General features: G+C 33.4%; 1 protein-coding gene across 2 annotated transcripts; it reads right to left on the bottom strand.

Moving 5' to 3' along the window:
• Positions 1-259: 259 nt before the first annotated feature.
• Positions 260-12116, bottom strand: LOC128555822 (uncharacterized). Of its 2 annotated transcripts, none has more exons than XM_053539487.1 (6): positions 12070-12116; positions 6102-6208; positions 5628-5732; positions 4625-4684; positions 3560-3692; positions 260-1439 (listed from the first exon to the last, which is right to left on the bottom strand). In XM_053539487.1, the coding sequence occupies exons 1-6, from the start codon at positions 12110-12112 to the stop codon at positions 1249-1251; spliced, it is 639 nt and encodes a 212-aa protein (XP_053395462.1). In that variant the 5' UTR covers positions 12113-12116; the 3' UTR covers positions 260-1248. The 2 variants fall into 2 exon arrangements, with proteins under 2 accessions (XP_053395462.1, XP_053395463.1); XM_053539488.1 differs by having other exon boundaries at positions 12065-12106.
• Positions 12117-20856: the final 8740 nt, after the last annotated feature.

The following is a 20856-nucleotide window of genomic DNA, read 5'->3' as shown; positions in this document are numbered from 1 at the left end:
TGTTTATTGTATTCCGTTATTAACATAATTTATGTACATATTTCATTTTGATGCGCCATAAACAGATGTTATTGTTAACAAATGGGGGGAAAAGTTAGAAAAAGCTGCACTTACATCTAATGTTATGTATGGTCGTAACTAGGAGCAGCGGTACATGGTAACAGTATTGTCTCAGTATCATATTAGTATCGTACTTGTACAACTACTGAAAGGCGGTCAATCTCATTGAAACAATATTTCATATCATCATTGTTTTGTATATTCTGTTTAAAATTTTTAATCATCAAAATGATCCATTATATATTTAGATACCTGTTGGAATATTATGAGTAACAAGCAAATCGTTCCTTGCTGACTGAACAGAAAATCGTGGTTCATCAAAAATGGACGTCAATGGTTGTGTTTGAAGGTTTGCAGGGGAAAAAAAGTTACAGAAATATCAAAACGGAACCCAAGACTTCAAATTAGGCCCAATCCACCTTGATATAAAATATCAAAAATACAGACTATTTCTTTTTATTTAGATATATTTTCTAGTTTTATATTAACATTTTGTAGATTTTGGTACATTTCAACAGTCTGAACCAAAACCCAAATCTTAAACAGTGTGTACCTTTCGAGTTCGTTTATCTAAACCATCCGGTAGGTCAAGGGAGGTAATAATAATTTTACAGGATTACAATTCTTATAAATTTAAGCTTGATATATATCTATCAATGTAAATCTTTGACAAACAGAACTTATCAAATTTTATATTCATATCATTGCTTTGAGAAACAAACTATGTTTATTAGCTTTAAACATATGCTAAAATAACTATCTTGGTTGGTCAACCAGTATAGGTTAGTGAAATTTTAAGAATACCTGCAGTGACAATCAAATATGTATGACACACTAAGTGAACACAAATTACTGTGACTGGTCATTTTTAAACTTTAGAGCGGTTCCATTACTTGATCAAAATGTGATTAATTACCTTTAAACGTTTTATCCGTCAGAACATGACGTAATGACTTCACTATGTAATGTAAAACCTAAATATAGTCCATCTAGCAATCACCGACAGCTGACATATTCGGTATGGAGAAAAGAAAACTGATTATGAAACATTTTATACAATACCAGAATACACAGTCAGACTTATACAAAAACAAAATGATAACGGTTGCAGCAGATTGTCTTTTTTCTTCTTTTTTTTTTTCGAAATGAATTAAGGCTATGAACCATGCTAAGGAAATCAGTATTTTGTTAGACCAGAGGACAATTCCTAGCCTTTCTGTAAGTTACTTCGGATCGTTTGCATCTTATTCCCCAAATTTTACATTTTCCAGCACGGAAGAGCCAGCCATTTTTCTTGCAGTACGATTCCTCTTCAACACACACGGTGACAGGGTATTCGTAATAAGAACATCGAGTCGACCGTTTCTCCCTATCAGTTCCTGTGAAAACAAAATGAGCAATTTATATCTTTATATATCAAATTAATTACAGTGAAACACCGCTCGCTCGAGGTCGCAAGGGGATGAGCAAAATGCTCGAGTTATCCATGGTTTCGAGCGACCCAAACATTGACCAACATACGAAGAAAATTGAAGTTTGTTTTCCCAACTGTCATTGAGACCATTTGCAGAGGAAACGGTGATGCGTTATAATAACACACTCGTGACATTTTCAAAAAAAACGTATAACAAACGTTATTTATGAGAGATCGTAAATGGCACATGTGAAGAAACAGCTAAGACATTTTTTTTATTTGAAATACTGTAATCGAATTCACAATTTTCTTTTCCAAAACTAAGATCTCATAATTATCGTCTCAATTTTATGAAAATGTTATCTTATTTCCTTTATTTGCATGCAAACAACTGCTGATTAAAATATTAAGATCTCATAATTATCTCCTCGATCCCGCAGAAAAAAAAAGTAATAATTAATAACAATTTTGATCAATAAAATTTTTCTTCCACCTTTCATCAATAATTAATCTCATTATCAGATCAAATATACTGACAAACAAACATTTAAGATAGTCGGGGAATAGACCATGCAATTTTCACGATATGAGAAAATTTTAAATTAACCGATACATTCTGACCGCCGATGGTGTGAAAAATTTTGACACCTCTGCTCGAGTTTCCCATAAGCAACAAAGAGTAAGTTAATACACAGGGACCAGGTGTCATGCTCGAGCGATCGAGTTATCGATGCTCGACCCATCCATGGTAATTTCACATAGAAAATAGAAGGAAATCGGCCGGGACCACATGAATTGCTCGAGCGAGCCCGGGTGCTCGAGTCATCGATGCTCGAGCGAGCGGTGTTTCACTGTATATCATATTCCCAACAGTGGTTATTACAACTAGCATTACTCACAAAACTGTTGAAATCTAAATGCTATTTTCATTTTGTCATTCTGTCACCCATATTAGCCTTCAATTTCATCAAATATTGAAAATTAAAACATGATCAAAATCTAGATATTAGCAGTGAGGATAGATTTATTAAATACATGCAATTAGACGCTTTTACCCTAATACAGTCGTACAGTAAATGTAAAAAAGCAAGTGGCGTACAAAACGCATTGATGGAATGCGTCTGTTACTCAGTTACTAAATTATCACTTGAAACAATGCTTAAGCCGCTATCAGTGCATAGGTAGCTTGAAAGTTTGAATTTCTAAATTTGAATACGAAATTTTAAGTGCGTCTTGGAGTTTAATTTTACAGACTCAATTAAAGGTAGCTTAACTTAAAATTATGAAGGGATAACGCGTTTCTTTTTTGTTCTGTTTTTCGTGTTATAACATCTGCAGGGTTGGTTGGTGTCCGAACGTCCGAACCCGGTATGGCGAGGGTGTCAACGATTCTCGAGGGCTTCTGAAGATGAACATGCGCTAACGTTATTCTAACATATAACGGGTAAAAACTACAAATCAATATATTGTAGGATTTACGCATGACAACATCTGCAGAATCCCGAGGGACTGGTTGGTGCAAAGCCGTAATTCTGTAGATGTTATAACACGAAATGAACATGCTTAAACGCTATTCTAACATAAAAGGCGTATAATTTGATAAATAAATACATTGCCACCCAGTCATTAAATTTACACGAAATGCGCGGGAATGTCCAGGTTTTTCTTTTACGTTGACGGAATTTCCTTTTAAATTACCCGTTTTGGTGTAGAATGACGTTTACACTTTGCTACGGAACGCGCATATATAAAAGGTGGTTTAACACTACGTAAGAATCTCTCTGCTAACACACATCGCCGAGAAGTGGCAAGAAAAGCAATTTTATGCTAAAACGATCGTAAAAAAGCCAAAAATATGTGTAATCAAGTTGTTTACATGCGGCCCTGCATTAAGTAACATTGAAAGTGTAACATCTATAACCTATATCTCATATCTACCCAATGTAAAAAAATACCAAATTCCTTCCGACGTTTCTGTATGCTGAAGGAACGTGTACGTTTTTGTAAAACATACTATACGAAGGGAGGCAACGTCCTTGCTGAAAAGTAGTTAAAGCTACAATTGATGTGTCAAACAAAACATACCTTCAACGGAAGAACAGTCACGTTTGGCCAGGAGAAATATAGGACGGTCTCCGCATTTTTCAGTTTTCGACTCGATACCTTCGAGGCCTGGTGGAAAGGGAACTCGATCATAACACACAGAAATATCACTTCTCTGCAAATAAAAAGAAAGAGTCGTAAAATATAATTGTTGTTGTCAAAATTGTAAACACGAATCATTTAAGTCATCTCTGTTATGGATGTGCTTGAAAAAAGTCAACGAAGGCGGTAGCCTTGATAAGTAAACGTGCTTACGTTGCACTGTAACGCAAATACTTCGAACGCAACATCAAGTTCGCATGATTAATTAACATTCGTTATATTTATAATCGTATCCAATGGGAAATATATATTTTTATAAGAGGATGCACATTCTGACTGTAAATATTGTATACTGTTGAAAAACATCAGCATCGGGAACATGAAGTCAAGGTTCGAGTTCAACTGTGATGTGGCCGATTTGTTTGCCGCCAGCCAGTTGAAATTGGCTATTAATTGCCTTCCTGCCTGGTGCCTGGCATTTAAGTATAGAATTAGTGAAGTAGATGTAAAAGGAAAATGGGCCTCTTGGGTCCAGGACCCTCCCGCTCAGCTCAATAGGTAAAGTGCAGATCTACGGATTTGCATTTGTTATGCATTTTTTATATAGGTGTGGAAGTTGGCAGTTACTTGCAGAGAACAGGTTTGTACTGCTACAAAATCCAGGAACACTGGTTAGGTTAACTGTCCGCGTACGTAACTGAAATGTAGTTGAAAAACGGCGTTAAGCAAAACCAACCAAACAAAGATAAGTACAGATGGCAGGCTTTTTTATAAGGGTGCCACTTTAATTAACGAATCCTTAATCTTGCATTGCCTTATTGTCCCTGATTAGTTAGCAACATCACGCTAACGTTTATTTGTAATTATATAATCTATGTTCAGCCTTACGTAAACAACAAACCTCCAGGGACCACAAATAACCATTAAATTGGTTTTCAAGATTTTTGCATTATCAAGCCGATGTTTTTTTTTTGTTTTTTTTTTTGCATATGGATAACATTTTACCATATCGAGGCGTGCGATCAGACAAACGTACGAATCATCTGGCAGAATAGTTTGATATTCCTGCAAGAAAAGAAAACAACTAAATATACAACCAAGTAAAGGTAACAACTTTATATGATAATATAATAAATCTATCAAAGCACTCGAAACTATTTCAATAACAAAAAATTAAGATCAAACGATGCAATAAACGATTAATAAAAAAAAATGTTTGTGATGTGCACGCTGTCAGTTTAGACAGGATCTTCTCGAAGGAAATACAAGAGTATCTATTTCCGGCACGGTTCAGTTTTATACTTGCCAGGTGGGCAAGAATGTATTGTTTAACAAGATGAATTTACAGTGTAAGAACTGTATGTCCAAAACTATTTCCTGTACTGAACTATCAATTTCTCATGCAATACCTTTTCCCATAGGTTTACCTTATAAGAGTGAAAGCCATTGGTACCATGCTTTTCCTACATCTCGTTGAAAAAAAAAAACAGCTTTGACAGGATTTAATTATCCGTCTGATTTGAAATAAAGTCAATGCTTACCAGTTATGGGAACATGGGACCAAAACTGTTTCCTCCAAAATGTTTAGAAAAGAAATTGTTTTAACAGAGAAAACTTTTGCAACAAAGCCAATTCCTGTATCAAGGATGCATTCATACAATCATATATTCAACTTTTTTTTGTGAATATGCCTAAGTAATATAAAGCAATTGGATGTTGTTGTTATTGTTGTTGTCTTTTTTTGCTTCGAAATTTATAATTTGACACTTACAAGTTGACAGTCATTATTTCATAAATACTATTTTGCACAAGACAACTGCCAATCAAATGTTTCTTATTGACTGACAATTCAGCTAATTTAAAACTGTTTAGACCAAGTAACATGCGTAATTAAAATAAGAACACGTTTCATGGTGATGAAACATTCAAAATATGGTCTTTATATATCTAAAAGATAAGCGTGAGACATCAAACGGTGAATATCGTCTTTAACCGATATGCTACTCACTTCATCCAAATTCAGGCCAATATTGGCCACTGAATGACCATTTCTGTCTGTAATTTTTATTTCTTCTTCTTGCCCATTATTGGTTCTCTCGATATGATACTCCCTCTGAAAATAGTAAATTTAATGAGCTATCAGCAAAGACGAATTAATATTTTTGTTAAAGATCTATAAAAAGTATTTCTATGCAACACTTTGTTGCATACGTTATTGTTACTCTATAAAAGTTTAATTTAGAATATGATGACTATGTGGGCAATCAAATGTTAAGCGCAGTTAATTCACACTGTTCATTTACTAACGTTTCTATTGAAAAATCATTTTAAGATTCACGAACACAAGTTGAACACATTGAATGCTTATTCAGGTGAGTTTTAATGAAATATCATCATAGTAGCAATGTATACGCAACATTTACATAAATGTATATTATATACTAATATTAATTTTTAAAAAATGCGACCAATATAGATTTACCTCATTGATATACCCGCATGAAAGTTCAAGAATGCATAAAAGAAGAACTGTTAGTGGCAGATACTTTGTCTTCATAGCTGCGTTTTTCTGTATTTGTACACCGATGTCTGCAAAATATGTGAATGTAAATGTTGTAATCCGTGGACTATGGTAATTCCAAATGTACTTTGAAATTATAAATGAAAGTATTTCGTCATTGAAATTGAGAACGTTTCTTCCACATTTTTATCAAAGTTGTATCTTGTAGATATAAATTACATGATAGTAAAAATAGTGATACCCACAAAAGAATGTGAGAAAACAAGGACAAATAGTCAATTATGCACCATTCCGCATGGAATTTTCGAATTTTAGGTTTTTAAGTGGTTTATCGCAACCAAATAAAATTATATTATGCGTGGTAGGAAAAACGCGCCTTTATCGATGAAAGGCCGGGCTTGATGCTTGATATGCCCCCACGTTGTGGCTCGGAGATTATAAATTTGCCTTTGTCTGCCTGTTCATCCGTTTAAGTAAATATTTCTTGCGCATATTTACGAAAAGATTTGACCGACCGTCATGAAATTGTATAGAAATGTTATTCAACATTAGAATCTGTGCGCCTGAGGTTTTAGTTTGAGCTTAAATGTACATAAAATGCAAAAAGTGAGCTATTGTGGAGAAAGGTATACCAGGACAACTGGTACCTGAAACAAATTGCAATAATTGTTTTTAATAGAAAACATTTTTGTGCCCCCCATGAGTGGTGGGGGCATATAGATTTGGAGTTGTCCGTCCGTCCGTCCGAAGTTCTTGACGCACCTAGCTCAAAAAGTATTTGATATAAATCGATGAAACCTTGCATGAGTCTTTATCGTGATATGAACTTGCGCACCTCCCATTTTTTGTCTGGCTCCGCCCCTATTGTTAGAGTTATGGCCCCTGAAATAGTCAAAAATGCACATTTTCACCTTGTGACATGCCTAGCTAAAAAGTATTTGATATAGATTCATGAAACCTTGCATGAATCTTAATCATGATATGAACTTGCGCACCTCCTATTTTTCATTTTGGTCTGCCCCCTAGTTTTAGAGTTATGGTACCTGAAATAGGCAAAAATACCCATTTTCACCTTGTGACGCGCCTAGCTCAAAAAGTATTTCATATAAATTGATTAAACCTTGTACGAGTCTTTACCATGACATGAACTTGTGCACCTCCTATTTTTTGTCTGGCTCCGCCCCCTATTTTCAGAATTATGGCCCCTAAAATAGTCAAAAATGCACATTTTCACCTTTTGACGCACTTAGTTCAAAAAGTATTAAATATAAATGGTTGAAAACTTGCACAAGTCTTTATCAGGATATAAACTTGCACAAATCTTATTTTTTTGGCCGGCTCTACCCCCTATTTTTAAAGTTATAGCCCCGAAATAGTAAAAAGAAAGCACTTTTTTTACCTAATTATGTGCCTAGCGCAAAAAGTATTTAATGTAAATTCATAAAACCTTGCTTGAGTCTTTATCATGATGTGACCTTTCACACTTGGCATTCTTCTTGAGAATCTTTACGCTTATTACAGAGTTATGGCCCGTGAAATAGCCAAAATAGTAGATTTTTTTTGTTTGTGATGCTCATAGCTCAAAAATATATGGCCTAGAATATTGAATCCTTTTCATAAAATGTTTGCATAGGCTAAACCCCATTAACACTGCAAACATTTGAATTATTGTCCCTTATTTGTGACAAAGGTACCAATGGGGGGACACACCCTGTGTCCTACAGACACATTCTAGTTAAACAGACAATAGTGTAATGCGACCGACCTTTGCTGTTTTCAAAGAAAAGAACTTAAAAAGGACCTTTAGATTAAAATAGTATCCAATTTCTCTTCTAAGCACTATCAGTAAAGCTCTTGAATGAATTATACACAAAACACGTTTTCATCTTTTTTAAACAACACTATCACATCTCTTCATCTCGGCTTTGTTCAGTATGATTCCACCACAAATCAGCTCATCTCCATCTATAATTCATTCTGTCAGGCTCTAGACGAAGGAAAAGAGGTACGCGCTGTCTTGTCTTCTGTGACATTTCCAAGGCGTTGACCGCGTTTGGCATTCAAAAATTGCAAGAAACGGATATAGCTGGTCAACTACTTATCTGACTCTGCGACTATCTCTCTGGCAGAAAGCAAAGAGTGGTTCTTTCTGGGGTCTTTTCAGATATTCTACCTGCAGTCGCGGGCGTCCCACAAGGCTCGATACATGATCCTCTACTCTTCCTTGTGTCTCAATGAAATTGTCCATGGCATCAACTCTACTATCTGCCTCTTTGCAGACGATACCAGTCTTTACATCACCATTGACAATCCATATAACTTTGCAATCACACTTAACTCTGATCTTGATAAAATTTCAAACTGGGCGAGTTACTTGCTTGTGGATTTTAACTCATCTAAAACAGAATCTCTGCTACTATCTCGTAAAGTTCACAATCCTTTTCACCCACCACTTACTATGAATAGCATTCCATTTCAAGAAGAAGAATCTCATAAATACCTTGGTGTTCCTTTTTCCAACGATGGATCCTGGCATAAGCTTATTGAAAACATCAAGATAAAGGCATGATAGAGGGTAAACATCGTAAGGGGCTTTAAATTTGTGCTGGATAGAAAATCATTAAAAACTATTTATACTGTTTTTATGAGACCACTTCTAGAGTACTCTAATGGTACTGATGATAAACCCGGACAGATGATAAAGTCGACCACCTTGGAAATATTCGATTGCAATCGGTTATTTATAAAATTGAACACACCATCTAATAGTTTCCACTTACAACACCAACTGGTGTAAATAAAAACAAAATTGATAAATATTCTGTATAAATAAATGACTTAAATTGATCTGTATAAAACATATTTATCCAAAATTACTGGGGAAGAGGGTGTTTTTTGTGCATGCTCACTGTCGCCACATGAAGGCCTGACACTGGGTCACTTTTCATTACTTGATCAGGAATGACTGTTGCAGCTTTTTGGGGAAAGTTTCAATATAATACTACAAAGAAAATTTTGTAAATGACAAAGTGGTCGAATTTATCATCAGTCAACCTTCGTACAGTCCCCATTTTACAAACCCCTTTCAGGGCGTCACTTCGTGTGAGTTTGCTAACTAAATATAAATTTGAATTATGTAAAGTTTTCAGCAAATGTTAAGCTTTATTTTGATACTGACCATCGATTACAAATTGCAGAAATAAAAAAGTTACAGGTAAAAAACCTCATTTTCTGTTCGGGTTTATCATCAGTACCAGTACTGTTGTCTGGGACAACATTACTACCAAGGAGGAATTCGAACTAGAAAATAACAACTGGAAGCCCTTCGAATCCCATCAGGGACCACAAAATTAGTCTCATTCCACAATCTGCACAAAGAGGTCTGATTCAACCTCCTCTGAAAAAACGAAGAAGGAAACAAAGGCTTACTCTTTTCTATAAAATGTCGAACAATCTCTCTCCATCTTATCTATCGTCGTTAGTACGTTATCTCTTTGGATACACTACTGCTTACAACCTAAAAATGCTCAAGACCTCAGACCTTTACAATTTTAACGCACAACTCTATTCTAATTCATTTCTGCCTCAGACAATATCTGATTGCAATCAACTACCCAATGAACATAGACAAACTCCCAGTCTGAATAGATTTAAATGTACACTGAACATGGATGTCAAAAGGTACCATGTCATTACTACTTTGGTGAAAGTCTAATCTTCTCAATACCAGGTTAAGAACAAATTGTAGGTCAAATGAGAACATCTATTCATACAACATGATACTGCTATGAACAAGATTTCATGCTTAGTTTGTCCACTGAGACACAATTTGAAATTATTGAAGCTTTTAATGGAGCCTCGAGGTCTTGATGATATTTTGAATATGGACAACATATATTTTTTCAGAAATGATGAAACACATCTTAACAACTCCAATACTTCAAATTTAGAAGCATCAGTTTTGGACTTTAATTTAACAGTTGTGAATAATAATCTAGAAACAAAAATATATGATAAAAAAAGAGACGATTTTAATTTTGTCAACTTCCTCCATCTTGATGTAGATGTCATCGAGCAACATCATATGGTGTCTATATTTCACAACTTCTTCATTTTGCAAGAACTTGCTCAAAGTTAGACGATTTTAATGATAAAAATCTTTATATCACCAAACATTATTACAACAGGGTTACCGTTATCATAAGTTATCATAAGCTACGGAAAGCTTTCAGCAAATTTTACTACAGATCGTCCGAAGTGTTTAACTTATAAAACTAGGACTTACACACCCGGAATACTATCGAGATGTAGTTTATAAAATGCAGAAAATTAAACATAGTCATTATTTTAATCAGATCCATCAGCACTTTACATTGATATTAGGCTGATTAATTATGCACGTCTTCTTTAAAATCAAACTATCAGACCACATGAAACTTTCGATTAACCAAAGAACCAAGTAGTATATGCAATGTTTTCACCTCGTAATACTCTTGTATTTACTCCAAAGCAGACAAGGAATACGGTATGTGACGGGATAACAAGATTAATCAGCGTTTTGTTTCTTTTTTTTCTTTAATAATAGTAATAATAATAATAATAATAATAATAATAATAATAAATATAAATATAACAACAGCTGTATATACGGGAAAATATTTTAAAAATGTTATCACATATTTTTCATTTTTTTAAGCTATACTTCCTCCATGCTCAAACGGCCGTTCTCCCTTTATATATAACAGAATAGAAAAAAAAAGCTTCACAAATATAGAATGCAGACGTTAAAAGGTTAATTCACAGTAAATTAACATTCGTAAATGTATAAGCAATAGCATGACTGTCAACATGTAAACAGTATTTCATTCATTAACGTCCATAGTTAAATTCAATATCCGATAACTACAAAACAATTGTAAGAAAATTAAAACAATTTTAAATTTAAAAAGGACGAGTTGTGAAATTTCCATATTTACTTGTTTATCTTTACAAAATGCAAATGGACATATTACTTACGTTTTGTATATTCAAAGTATGTGGCAATGACACGTGTCATAGCATTAATTAATTTACAAAATGTACTTTGTAATATTTGACTTATGCTTTTAAGTAAACAACATATATCTTGCAATACGTTTTATTTATAGATTAATGTTTCTTTTTCGTTTTTTGTTGTTTTTTTTTTTAAATAAGAAGAGTATTCAATGCATATTTATCATATATTTTCACTTTTTGAATTTAAAATTCCCTCTAAAATACGATTTAAGCCGTTTTTAAACGCAAACTCATTTAAGCTCGTGAGCTCATTTAAATATTTTAGTATCAATGCATTCCTTATTTGACATACTTTCATGTAAATATAGTGATACCTATATTATATTTGATTACTTTGACAATTTTCTATCCGATGAATATAGTTTTTATTCAAAATTTGATAAAAGAATATTGGTACAGAGAGCAACGTCATTAAAAATGAAAATCCGGTCCTGAAGCATTTTGTTCCGGTGTTTATGCATATGCATATGATATGTAATAACACCTGCTTTAAAGACTCCCTGCCTGGGATATCAAAGTCACAGTATGAATGAAAAACTATATGCTGGCAAATAAATTGGCAACTATTTTATAAGAAATGTTTAGTGCTTTGCAATTTATTTTCTATACAAAATAGAACAGAAAATAAAACAGAATTCAACACTGTAAACATAGAATGATTTATCGCAGCAACTAAAGCATAGGTATTTCAGCCAAATTTAATATAAAATTATAGACTTGTATTATAAAAGAACTATGTCACCATGTCCTTAAATGCAATTGGTGTGAAAATAACATAATAATATATTTTTTATCTTTCTTTATAGCGAGAGTCTGCAGAAGTAGATGTACATATCAGTGCAACAGTACCGTAAGAAAAAAAATCTTACCTTACTTTTCCTGAATATCTTCTGTTTGAAAATGCTGGGCCAGGGCATTCTAATTTATTTGTAAAACAAGGAAGACTGTCTAAAATTTTGTCCAATCAAATCTATCCTGCTCTTCCTGGTTGCTCTTACCAATCAGCTTTTTTAGGCATGCCTTCTCTTTTAATGTTTTTTTTTTTTTTTTTTTTTTTAAGAAAATGCATTTCAAACTATAAGGCATTATTTGTAACACAAGCCACCAAGTGCAACATAGAAAGAGGAAGAAAATATTCATAAATCATCATAATCAAACAAAAATGCATTTTTCATTATATATCTTTGCTAAAGCGCTCTGTTACGGCTCAAAAAAAGGTAGCCACGCAATTGTGCTGGCGACAAAGTGCGTTGCAAGGGCGCGTATGATTTGAAAAATATCATTGAATGGAACGTATTTTTCTGTATACTTACAAACTCATCGTCATAAAAGGCTTCATTAGCAAGTTTTATTATCATTGACATCGTCGTTACCATCATCATCAGTATCTTCAACATAAGTTTCATCATCGGTGCCGTCAGTATTATTGTCGTTTGTTTCACTTTTGCTCCGGACGGATGAACAATACATGGACACAATTTTTCGGGGAATTTAAAAATAATGAATTCAAAATAGCCCTTACATACAGTTTTGTTAATATCATGATAACATTTTGTTCTTTATTTGGATGATGATGATATTGATGCTGCTGCAGCTTCTGCTGCTACTGATAATGATGATGACGATCATTATTATAATGATGATGTTAATGATAATAATGATGTTAGTAATTATGATGATATCGGTTGAAATGACAATGTGATTTATTATGATCAACTCAACGCTCCTGTGATGGTCAACTTCCCTCATTCCTTCAGAGAAAATCATTACTGACTTTTGAAGCATTTACTGTCAGTGAATTGAGAAAAAGGTCTAAAACTTTCTGCAGACCTGTTTCTGATTCTGATAATAAAATGGTTTCATCAGCAAATTCTAATAGATCTTTAAAATGTCACGTAGTGCATCGTTTTGAGAGCTTGGAATAATTACACCACTTTCAAAATAATTTTGGAAAATATCATTAAGATCATTTAGATAAAACGAAAACAAAAGCTAAATGATAGCTAACGTTCTGTTTCTATTACTTTTACATACTTGATATTTGTAGCAAAACTACTAAATTGCGTCGACACCGTATTTAAACATAACAACGGCTAATTGTAATATACTTTCAGCAACAAAACTAGTCCTATTTCTTAACAGAATTATTTATTACTTTTAGAAGAAATAGTTTTCCTGGTAATTTAGTCAAATTTCAAACTTATTTTGATCACGTCTGAGAAGGATACCTGTCCTTAGACTTCAAACTTCTGTTATAAAGTAGAAATGAGCTCATAAAATCAAAAGGTAAAACTTGACTAAACTTACCTTTACACGGTAATTTTGATTGCCTTAAAATCTCTCTTATGTAATCGTCCTTTCAAAGCGTTCATAAATGTTAGGACTGCTTCAAAGTCCATTGTTGTATTTTCTATGAACAAGTTGCAGAAGGAGCTGCCACTGTATCTTATTTTTTTTTTTTTCAAATTCAAGTTTATTCACTTTATAATTTGATGGGATATTGATGCCATTAAATATCGTTTGATTATGTGACAGTACCATATATACTCTCTCTTTTCATAGTAAAATAAAACAAGTTGAAACTCCACAGGTCGCCCAACATGACAAAAATGGTAGTTCTTGTTCACGGTCGCCTTCCAGCCCTGGGAAGCGCAGAACTCAACATTTGTACATGTTACATGTACCATATTACAAATTAGAGACATCCACAGATCTGTTAATTCAGTGGTATACATGAACGTCCATTGATGTAGCAGAAAGCGGCGTATGTTAAGAAAGTGGATCCGGGATTAGTGACGCTTCATTACTAGTATCACAGAAACTGTCATAAGACAAAATTGAGAATCAGACACCATATCAAAACAACCCAAAACAGGCACTATATCCAAACAAACCATGAAAGCAGGAGTATTGGAACCATCCACCCAAATGTTCAAGCTGAAAAGCTAAACAATACCACTAACACAACCCAATTGTCGTGCTGAACGATCAGAAAAGACCGTAGAGACTTTCTGTGGCAGCCTCGCGGCACAAACAATACAGCTGTGATAATAAAATAAAACAAGTGGCAACGCCACAGGCCGACCACGACAAAGATTAAACTGTTGTAGGCTCGGTTTGAGCCTGTTCATGGACAGTAGTAGAAATGCATGTTATCGTCCGCGCCCTCTAGGCATGGGTTTAGCAAAACTCAACATTTGCACAAATTACAGGTACGTGTGTGGAGGCTTAATGCATTCAGGCGTACTTTTTGTATCATACAAAATGTAAATGACTGAAACACAATTTAAATCTTACGTTTACAGATTTTGTTTTAGTTCCTTCTTTAACAGCATTGTAATTGATTAACTGTTACATACTTTTGAAGTTAAAGATGTCTGAAACAACAATATCGGAAAATAGCGGCGGCACGCTCTAACTTTGCATAACAACACACGCTTCACACGCACGCTTTCCTTGGGAAGAGGCCCGCTAAAATGCACGTGTATAATATATCGGCTTGACGTATGTAATCGAGCATTGTTATAGTACGGGAGCCAATAAGGTCTACCATGCATCCACCCTATTTTTTTTTTTCGTAGGTACCAAATTGTTCGGCAGGACCAACTCTTTCAAAATAAAAAATGTTCCCATGAAAAGCTCTTTTGAACTGTATATGATTTCACTGTTTCCATGGCAACCGTTCATTTTTAAAAAGGTCAACCATATAGATGGTAAACAGTCATATCTTAGTCAGTTTAGGTGATAAAACAATAAAAATGGTGTAAAAAGGGGGCTAAGACATTGGTCTTTAAATAACAGCATTTTTATATTAATTAACTAATTTGCATATTCATGAATATTAATGAGAATGTTACAAAAGAAGAAAAGTTTGTTACAAAATAACATTTTCTAAGTTTCAAATCAATTTAAATGTACCAAATAGCTTTGGTCTGGTCTTAAAGTCTCTCGATATGTTTTAATACACTATTTTGTTACTCTTGTGGTATATTATTTTACTCAAAACTGGATGTGCTCAGCTACTTTGCATAAAATGAACCAGTGTCACAAACAACGACTAAAATTCTGAGACCACTAAAACTGAGTAAAATGACATAATTAGTTGTTATCAATGAAATAACAATTTTTATGTGGTCTATAATGTTCGCAGATATCGCGTTAACACATTATTGAAGGAAGAATAAAAATGTAACAGACATTACACATGTTACGTTACCATTTCAAAAACCTTGTTGAACTGCATCAGTTATTTAGAAAATATTCCAGAAACATAATTAATATTACTTATTTTGTACTATAATAATACAATATGCTTCTTTATTTGTCAGACAGTGTGATTTTTTCTGTAACACACTTTAAAATACGTTACCACTACCATGGCTTTTTAAAAAGATATTTAAGAAGAAATTGAAGCCCAAATTGTCACATACTGATTTATTTAAACTGTTAGTGATAAGTTTTAAGAAGGTTTTCTCCTGTTACTTCAGAAATTGCCTAAAATATATATTGCAACATCCATGTAACTATAATTTTAGATGGAATTTCAATAAAACATACAATAACATCCATCTGTGCGTTCATAATATTATGATCATATAGCTGATATGTGCAGTCGTCCTGTGAGTAAAAAGCAAGTTATATAAAAAAATTTTGCATTTTAGAAATAGTAGCATTATAAGAAATATACAAAACCAACCCTAGCTCAATAGGACGAATCATAGGGTCTTGAGTAAGATATCTGGATGAGGCCTTTGCTCTCCTTGACGCTTCAATAAAGATATTGTGTCTGAAGTCAATAGACTTACACCTGTATAAAACGGAGGACCTAGCACTTGCCTGTAGAGAACTGAGTAGTTCCATTATAGAATCCAGGGACACTTGTTAGGTTAACTGCTCAACATTACATGACTGAATTTCTGTTGCAAAACGGTACTAAACCAAAACTAACAAGCAATTTTTTTATTTTTTTTGGTGGGGGGGGGGGGGGGGGGGAGTAGTGGGAGGGGGAGGGGGATGTGACCAAGGTATGATGGTGACCAGATGTGGGTACACAACTTCACATGTTTATAATAAATGTTCATGGAAAAGAATGTACAAATCTGTATATTTTTAAACAATTAAAGGGCAATAACTTTAAGGAAAATTGACCAATTAAAAAAAATGACAGGCATCATCGAAGTACGTTGGTTCATATTTATTTCAAGTTTCATGAAATTTTACCAGCTTGTTACTGAGAAATGGCTGCTGACGTGAATGTTTCATTAAATCAAGGGCAATAGCTCTAAGGGAAATTGACCAAAAAAAAGAAAACTTGACGGGCATCATCGCAGTATGTTGGTGCATGTTTATTTCAAGTTTTATGAAATTCTACCTGATAGTTACTGAGAAATGGCTGCGGACGGATATTTTTTGGCATTTTTCATTAAATCAAGTACAATCACTCTAAGGGAAATTGACTAATTCAAAAGAAACTTGACGGGCATCATCGCAGTATGTTGGTCCATGTTTATTTCAAGTTTCATGAAATTCTACCTGCTAGTTACTGAGAAATGGCTCTGGCCGGCATTTTTGGGCATTTTTCATTAAATCAAGGGCAATAACTCTAAGGGAAATTGACCAATCCAAAAAAAATCTTGACGGGCATCATCGCAGTACGTTGGTTCATGTTTATTTCAAGTTTCATGAAATTCTACCTGCTAGTTACCGAGAAATTGCTGCGGACGGACACACGGACGGAAGCACGCACGGACCTGACGGACGGACAATGTCATTTCAATACCCCTCTCCCGATTTCATCGGCGGGGGATAACAAACAAAAGAAAATATGCAGGTATTTAAGTAAACACTTTAGATTTAAAACTTTTACCAGGTTGACAAAACTGTTTTAGTGATACCAAATCAAGATATAAGAAATATATAAAACTTTATAGATATGAAATAAAGAAAACTATTGTTGTCATTCTGAAACAGTCAAAAAAATGTACACAATATTTTTTTAATATTTTAAATTGTACAGACAAGGACTACATTGTATTATGTGATGTTATATTCCTGGATATACCGGAACATTAAGAGAAACACTACTAAGAGAAGTTATGCATCAATCACAACAAAGTTTGATTATCAATAAAGTTACGTACCAAAGGTTATGACAAAGGCATGGCCTGTCTTTGTCAAATGTTCAAACTGTAGCAAGAAACTCGAGAGCATGATACAAATTGCTTCTGAATCAAAGTGTAATAAAATGTCATTCATAAAAATAAAGTGATTTTGAGAGCCTATGATTTTTTTTGGCCAGTTACTTTCTATTTTATAAATAATATGTTATAAATCAACATATCATTAATAACAGCTAACCAATAAGAGAGCAAATATGCTATATTAGGTAACATTAAAGTGAAAATATCGTAAGTTACATCTTAATCAAGACGTGCAGAATGTGATTTTCTTGTAACACTGCTGCCACAAATTGTGTGCAGTTCATATTTTTCAGACATTTCATCTAATTTTAGATTCAGATTTTAACTAATCCATACAATTTTACTATTACAAAACACTGTTTAAGCTAGTGCTAGGGGTGTCAGGGCAATTTCACATTTTACTACATTTAACGAACAGACACAGTCAAATCAAATCAGCTGTTATTTTGCTTGGTTGTGTTGTTATGTTTCCAAAGGATCATCTTAAAAAATTGTTATCACAAAAAAGTCTTTAAGTGCCATGTGATGTTTATAAAAAGTCTCCTCGCACTCAGTTTCAGTGTTGTTAGATTTTCTGGCCCTTTAGGACCATGTTTACTAAAACAGAATTCCTCTTAAGCAGTGCTAGGGGGACCGTAAGGTGTGTTTTGCACTTCATTACCTCTCATAAACAGACTTGATCCAACTGAGTTTGCTATTTATTTGCTTTAACAGCCCCAAATTGTAACCCTATTATCAGTGTACGGATGTTAGCAGAGATTTATACATAATTAATATATACAGAATATATACATAAAAATACATAATCCATGTAAAACGTAATTACAATAAATGACAACAATACTGAAACCATCAAATGAAAGAACATCATAATTTAGAATCTGATATTAGTATAATTTAACTGATAGATGTAATGTTTCAAAATGAAAAAGGAACATTGAATGAGTAATGAATGTTTCAGATGATTTCTTGGTTGACAAAAGTAAAGAAAGAATCTTATTGATAACAATGATTCAAATTTCTTCCTACATATTTGTAAATACAGCAAAATACAGTGGTAACGTATTTTAAAGCGCAGTTACGGAAAAATCAAATTGCTTGAGAAGTATGGAACTATACTATTTTGTAAGAGTATTTAATAACTTGATAACTAAATATTCCTCTACAAATTTCTAAGAAAATAACGATACAATAAAACAAGATTACTGGAATGGTAACGTAACATGTGTAAGGTATGTAACAAACAGATTCCTCCTTCAAATAAGTATTTACACTATATTTCATATGATATAACTCAAATAACACAAGTTTATTGATTACAGTTTATTTCATCATGTTATTCAGTTTTAGTTATATCTTGTTTCCAGAGATGTCTGTTTTAGCATAGATTAATTTATGCAAATAAGCTAAATTACCTAATGTAGAAAAAATTATTTACCTTCAGAGTAACAAAATACTATTCTATAAACACTGAGAGACATTAAGTCCAAATTAAGACTGTCTGATCTATATTTTCTAAATAATTGTTGTAATAAAACAAGGTTATTGAAATGGTAACGTAACATGTGTAAAGTATGTTACATACTGATTCCTCCTTCAAAAAGGTGTTTAAACTACATTTCCAAACAATATAGCTCGCATAATTGTTATTTTTTGATAACAATTAATTATATCATTTTATTGAATTTTAGTGGTATCTTGTTTCCTGAGACGTTGGTTGTGGTAATGGTTAATTTTATGCAAATTAGCTAAACATACCTATTTTGGAGTAAAAAATTGACCATCAGTGTTACAAAATACTATTTAAGAAAACACAAACTGTTTGGTACATTTAAATTGATTTAAAACTTAGAAAATATTATTTTCTAATAAAATTTTTCATTTTGTAACATTCTCATTAATATTCATGAATATGCAAATTAGTTAATTAACTACAAATACTGCTATTTTTAGGCAAATGTCTTAGCTCCATTTTGACTCCATTTTCATTGTTTTATCACCTAAATTGACCAAGATATGACTGATTATCATGTGTATGGTTGTCCTTTCCAAAAATGAATGGTTGCCATGGAAACAATGAAATCCTTTATAGTTCAAAAGAGTTTTTTCATGGGAACATTTTTTATTTTGAAAGAGGTGATCCTGCAAAACAATTTGCTACCTATCAAAAAAAGTCTAGGGGGATGCATGACCTTATTGCTCCCACCTATACAACCATCCGTTTTGCATTTTCTTGACGTCATAGCAATGTGAATCCCTTAGAAAATGTAAACATAAAGGTCGTAACGGTTACAGACCCATTCTAGTCAGCCAATATTACCGACAAAGATGCATAGAATTTGCTTTTAATTGAATTCTTTGTTAATGCTAGAGTGCAAAATGCAAAATGGTTGAACATTTAGTATGCTGAATGGCTCAAAACAATTTGGTCGTAACCTTTTTAATAGGACGTTTTATAATTTGGTAAAATACAGCTGGAAAATTACCATGACCGAAACCCGCTCTGGCAAATCGAATTAACTGAGAAATATATTTCTCATAAGATGTAGCATGGGTGCATTAAATCAGTTTAGCTAATTTGTATTTGAATGTTTTATTCGGCATTATGAGCCTAAATTCTAATGTTATTTTACTTTACAAACAAGTATGTGCTGAGATAGAATTTTCGTATACACTGCACGACATTTTGTTGATATAAAGCTACCCTTCAATTGTTGTAGGCTTACCATTTTAAAAACACTGCTTTTCCATCCGTATGACCATTTGAAGATAAATATAACTGAGTGCATATAGCACAACAACTACAATCGATTTTTGACACATTATTATAGAATAAAACTTCTGTTCTTGTCACTTTCCGGGGATGTTTTAAGGTTACGAAGTAGGCCTTGAGAAACAAAAATCAAACAACACCAAATCATAGAAAGAAAAATTTGTTTGACATGAAAATTGAACAGCATGTAAAACATGTATATTACTTTACGAAACAAGTGTCGGTATACTGATATAAACATTGGATTCCAGAAAATGACTGCCTATAGGGGCCCCACTTCCGGACAGTCAAATGCCTTTAAAAACTCACCATTTTCAAAGAACTGTTACACATGTTAGTTTTGATGCATTTGCAATAGCGTGCGAGTAGTGAAATTTCACATAACAAGGTGGAACACAGTTTTCAGCAATTGCTTATCTTTATTTCTTTACAAATGGCATTCATTTTCAAAGGGAAACAACTTTTTCTCGACGCTGTCATGTCAAACAACTCTTTCTTTCTATGATTTGGTGTTGTTTGAGTTTTGTTTCTCAAGGCCTAATTCTCAACCTTAACAAGAGAGAAAACGTGTGTTAACAGAGAGATTCTCGCGCTTAAGTGTTGTTATAACACCTTTTTACATTTGCGCGTTCCATGGCAAAGCGTAAACGCATTACGGCTCAAAAACGGATAATTAAAATGGAAATGA

Source organism: Mercenaria mercenaria, chromosome 3, assembly GCF_021730395.1.
Source record: "Mercenaria mercenaria strain notata chromosome 3, MADL_Memer_1, whole genome shotgun sequence".
Classification (NCBI taxonomy): Eukaryota; Metazoa; Mollusca; class Bivalvia; order Venerida; family Veneridae; genus Mercenaria; species Mercenaria mercenaria.
This window is presented reverse-complemented; position numbering and strand designations above follow the sequence as displayed.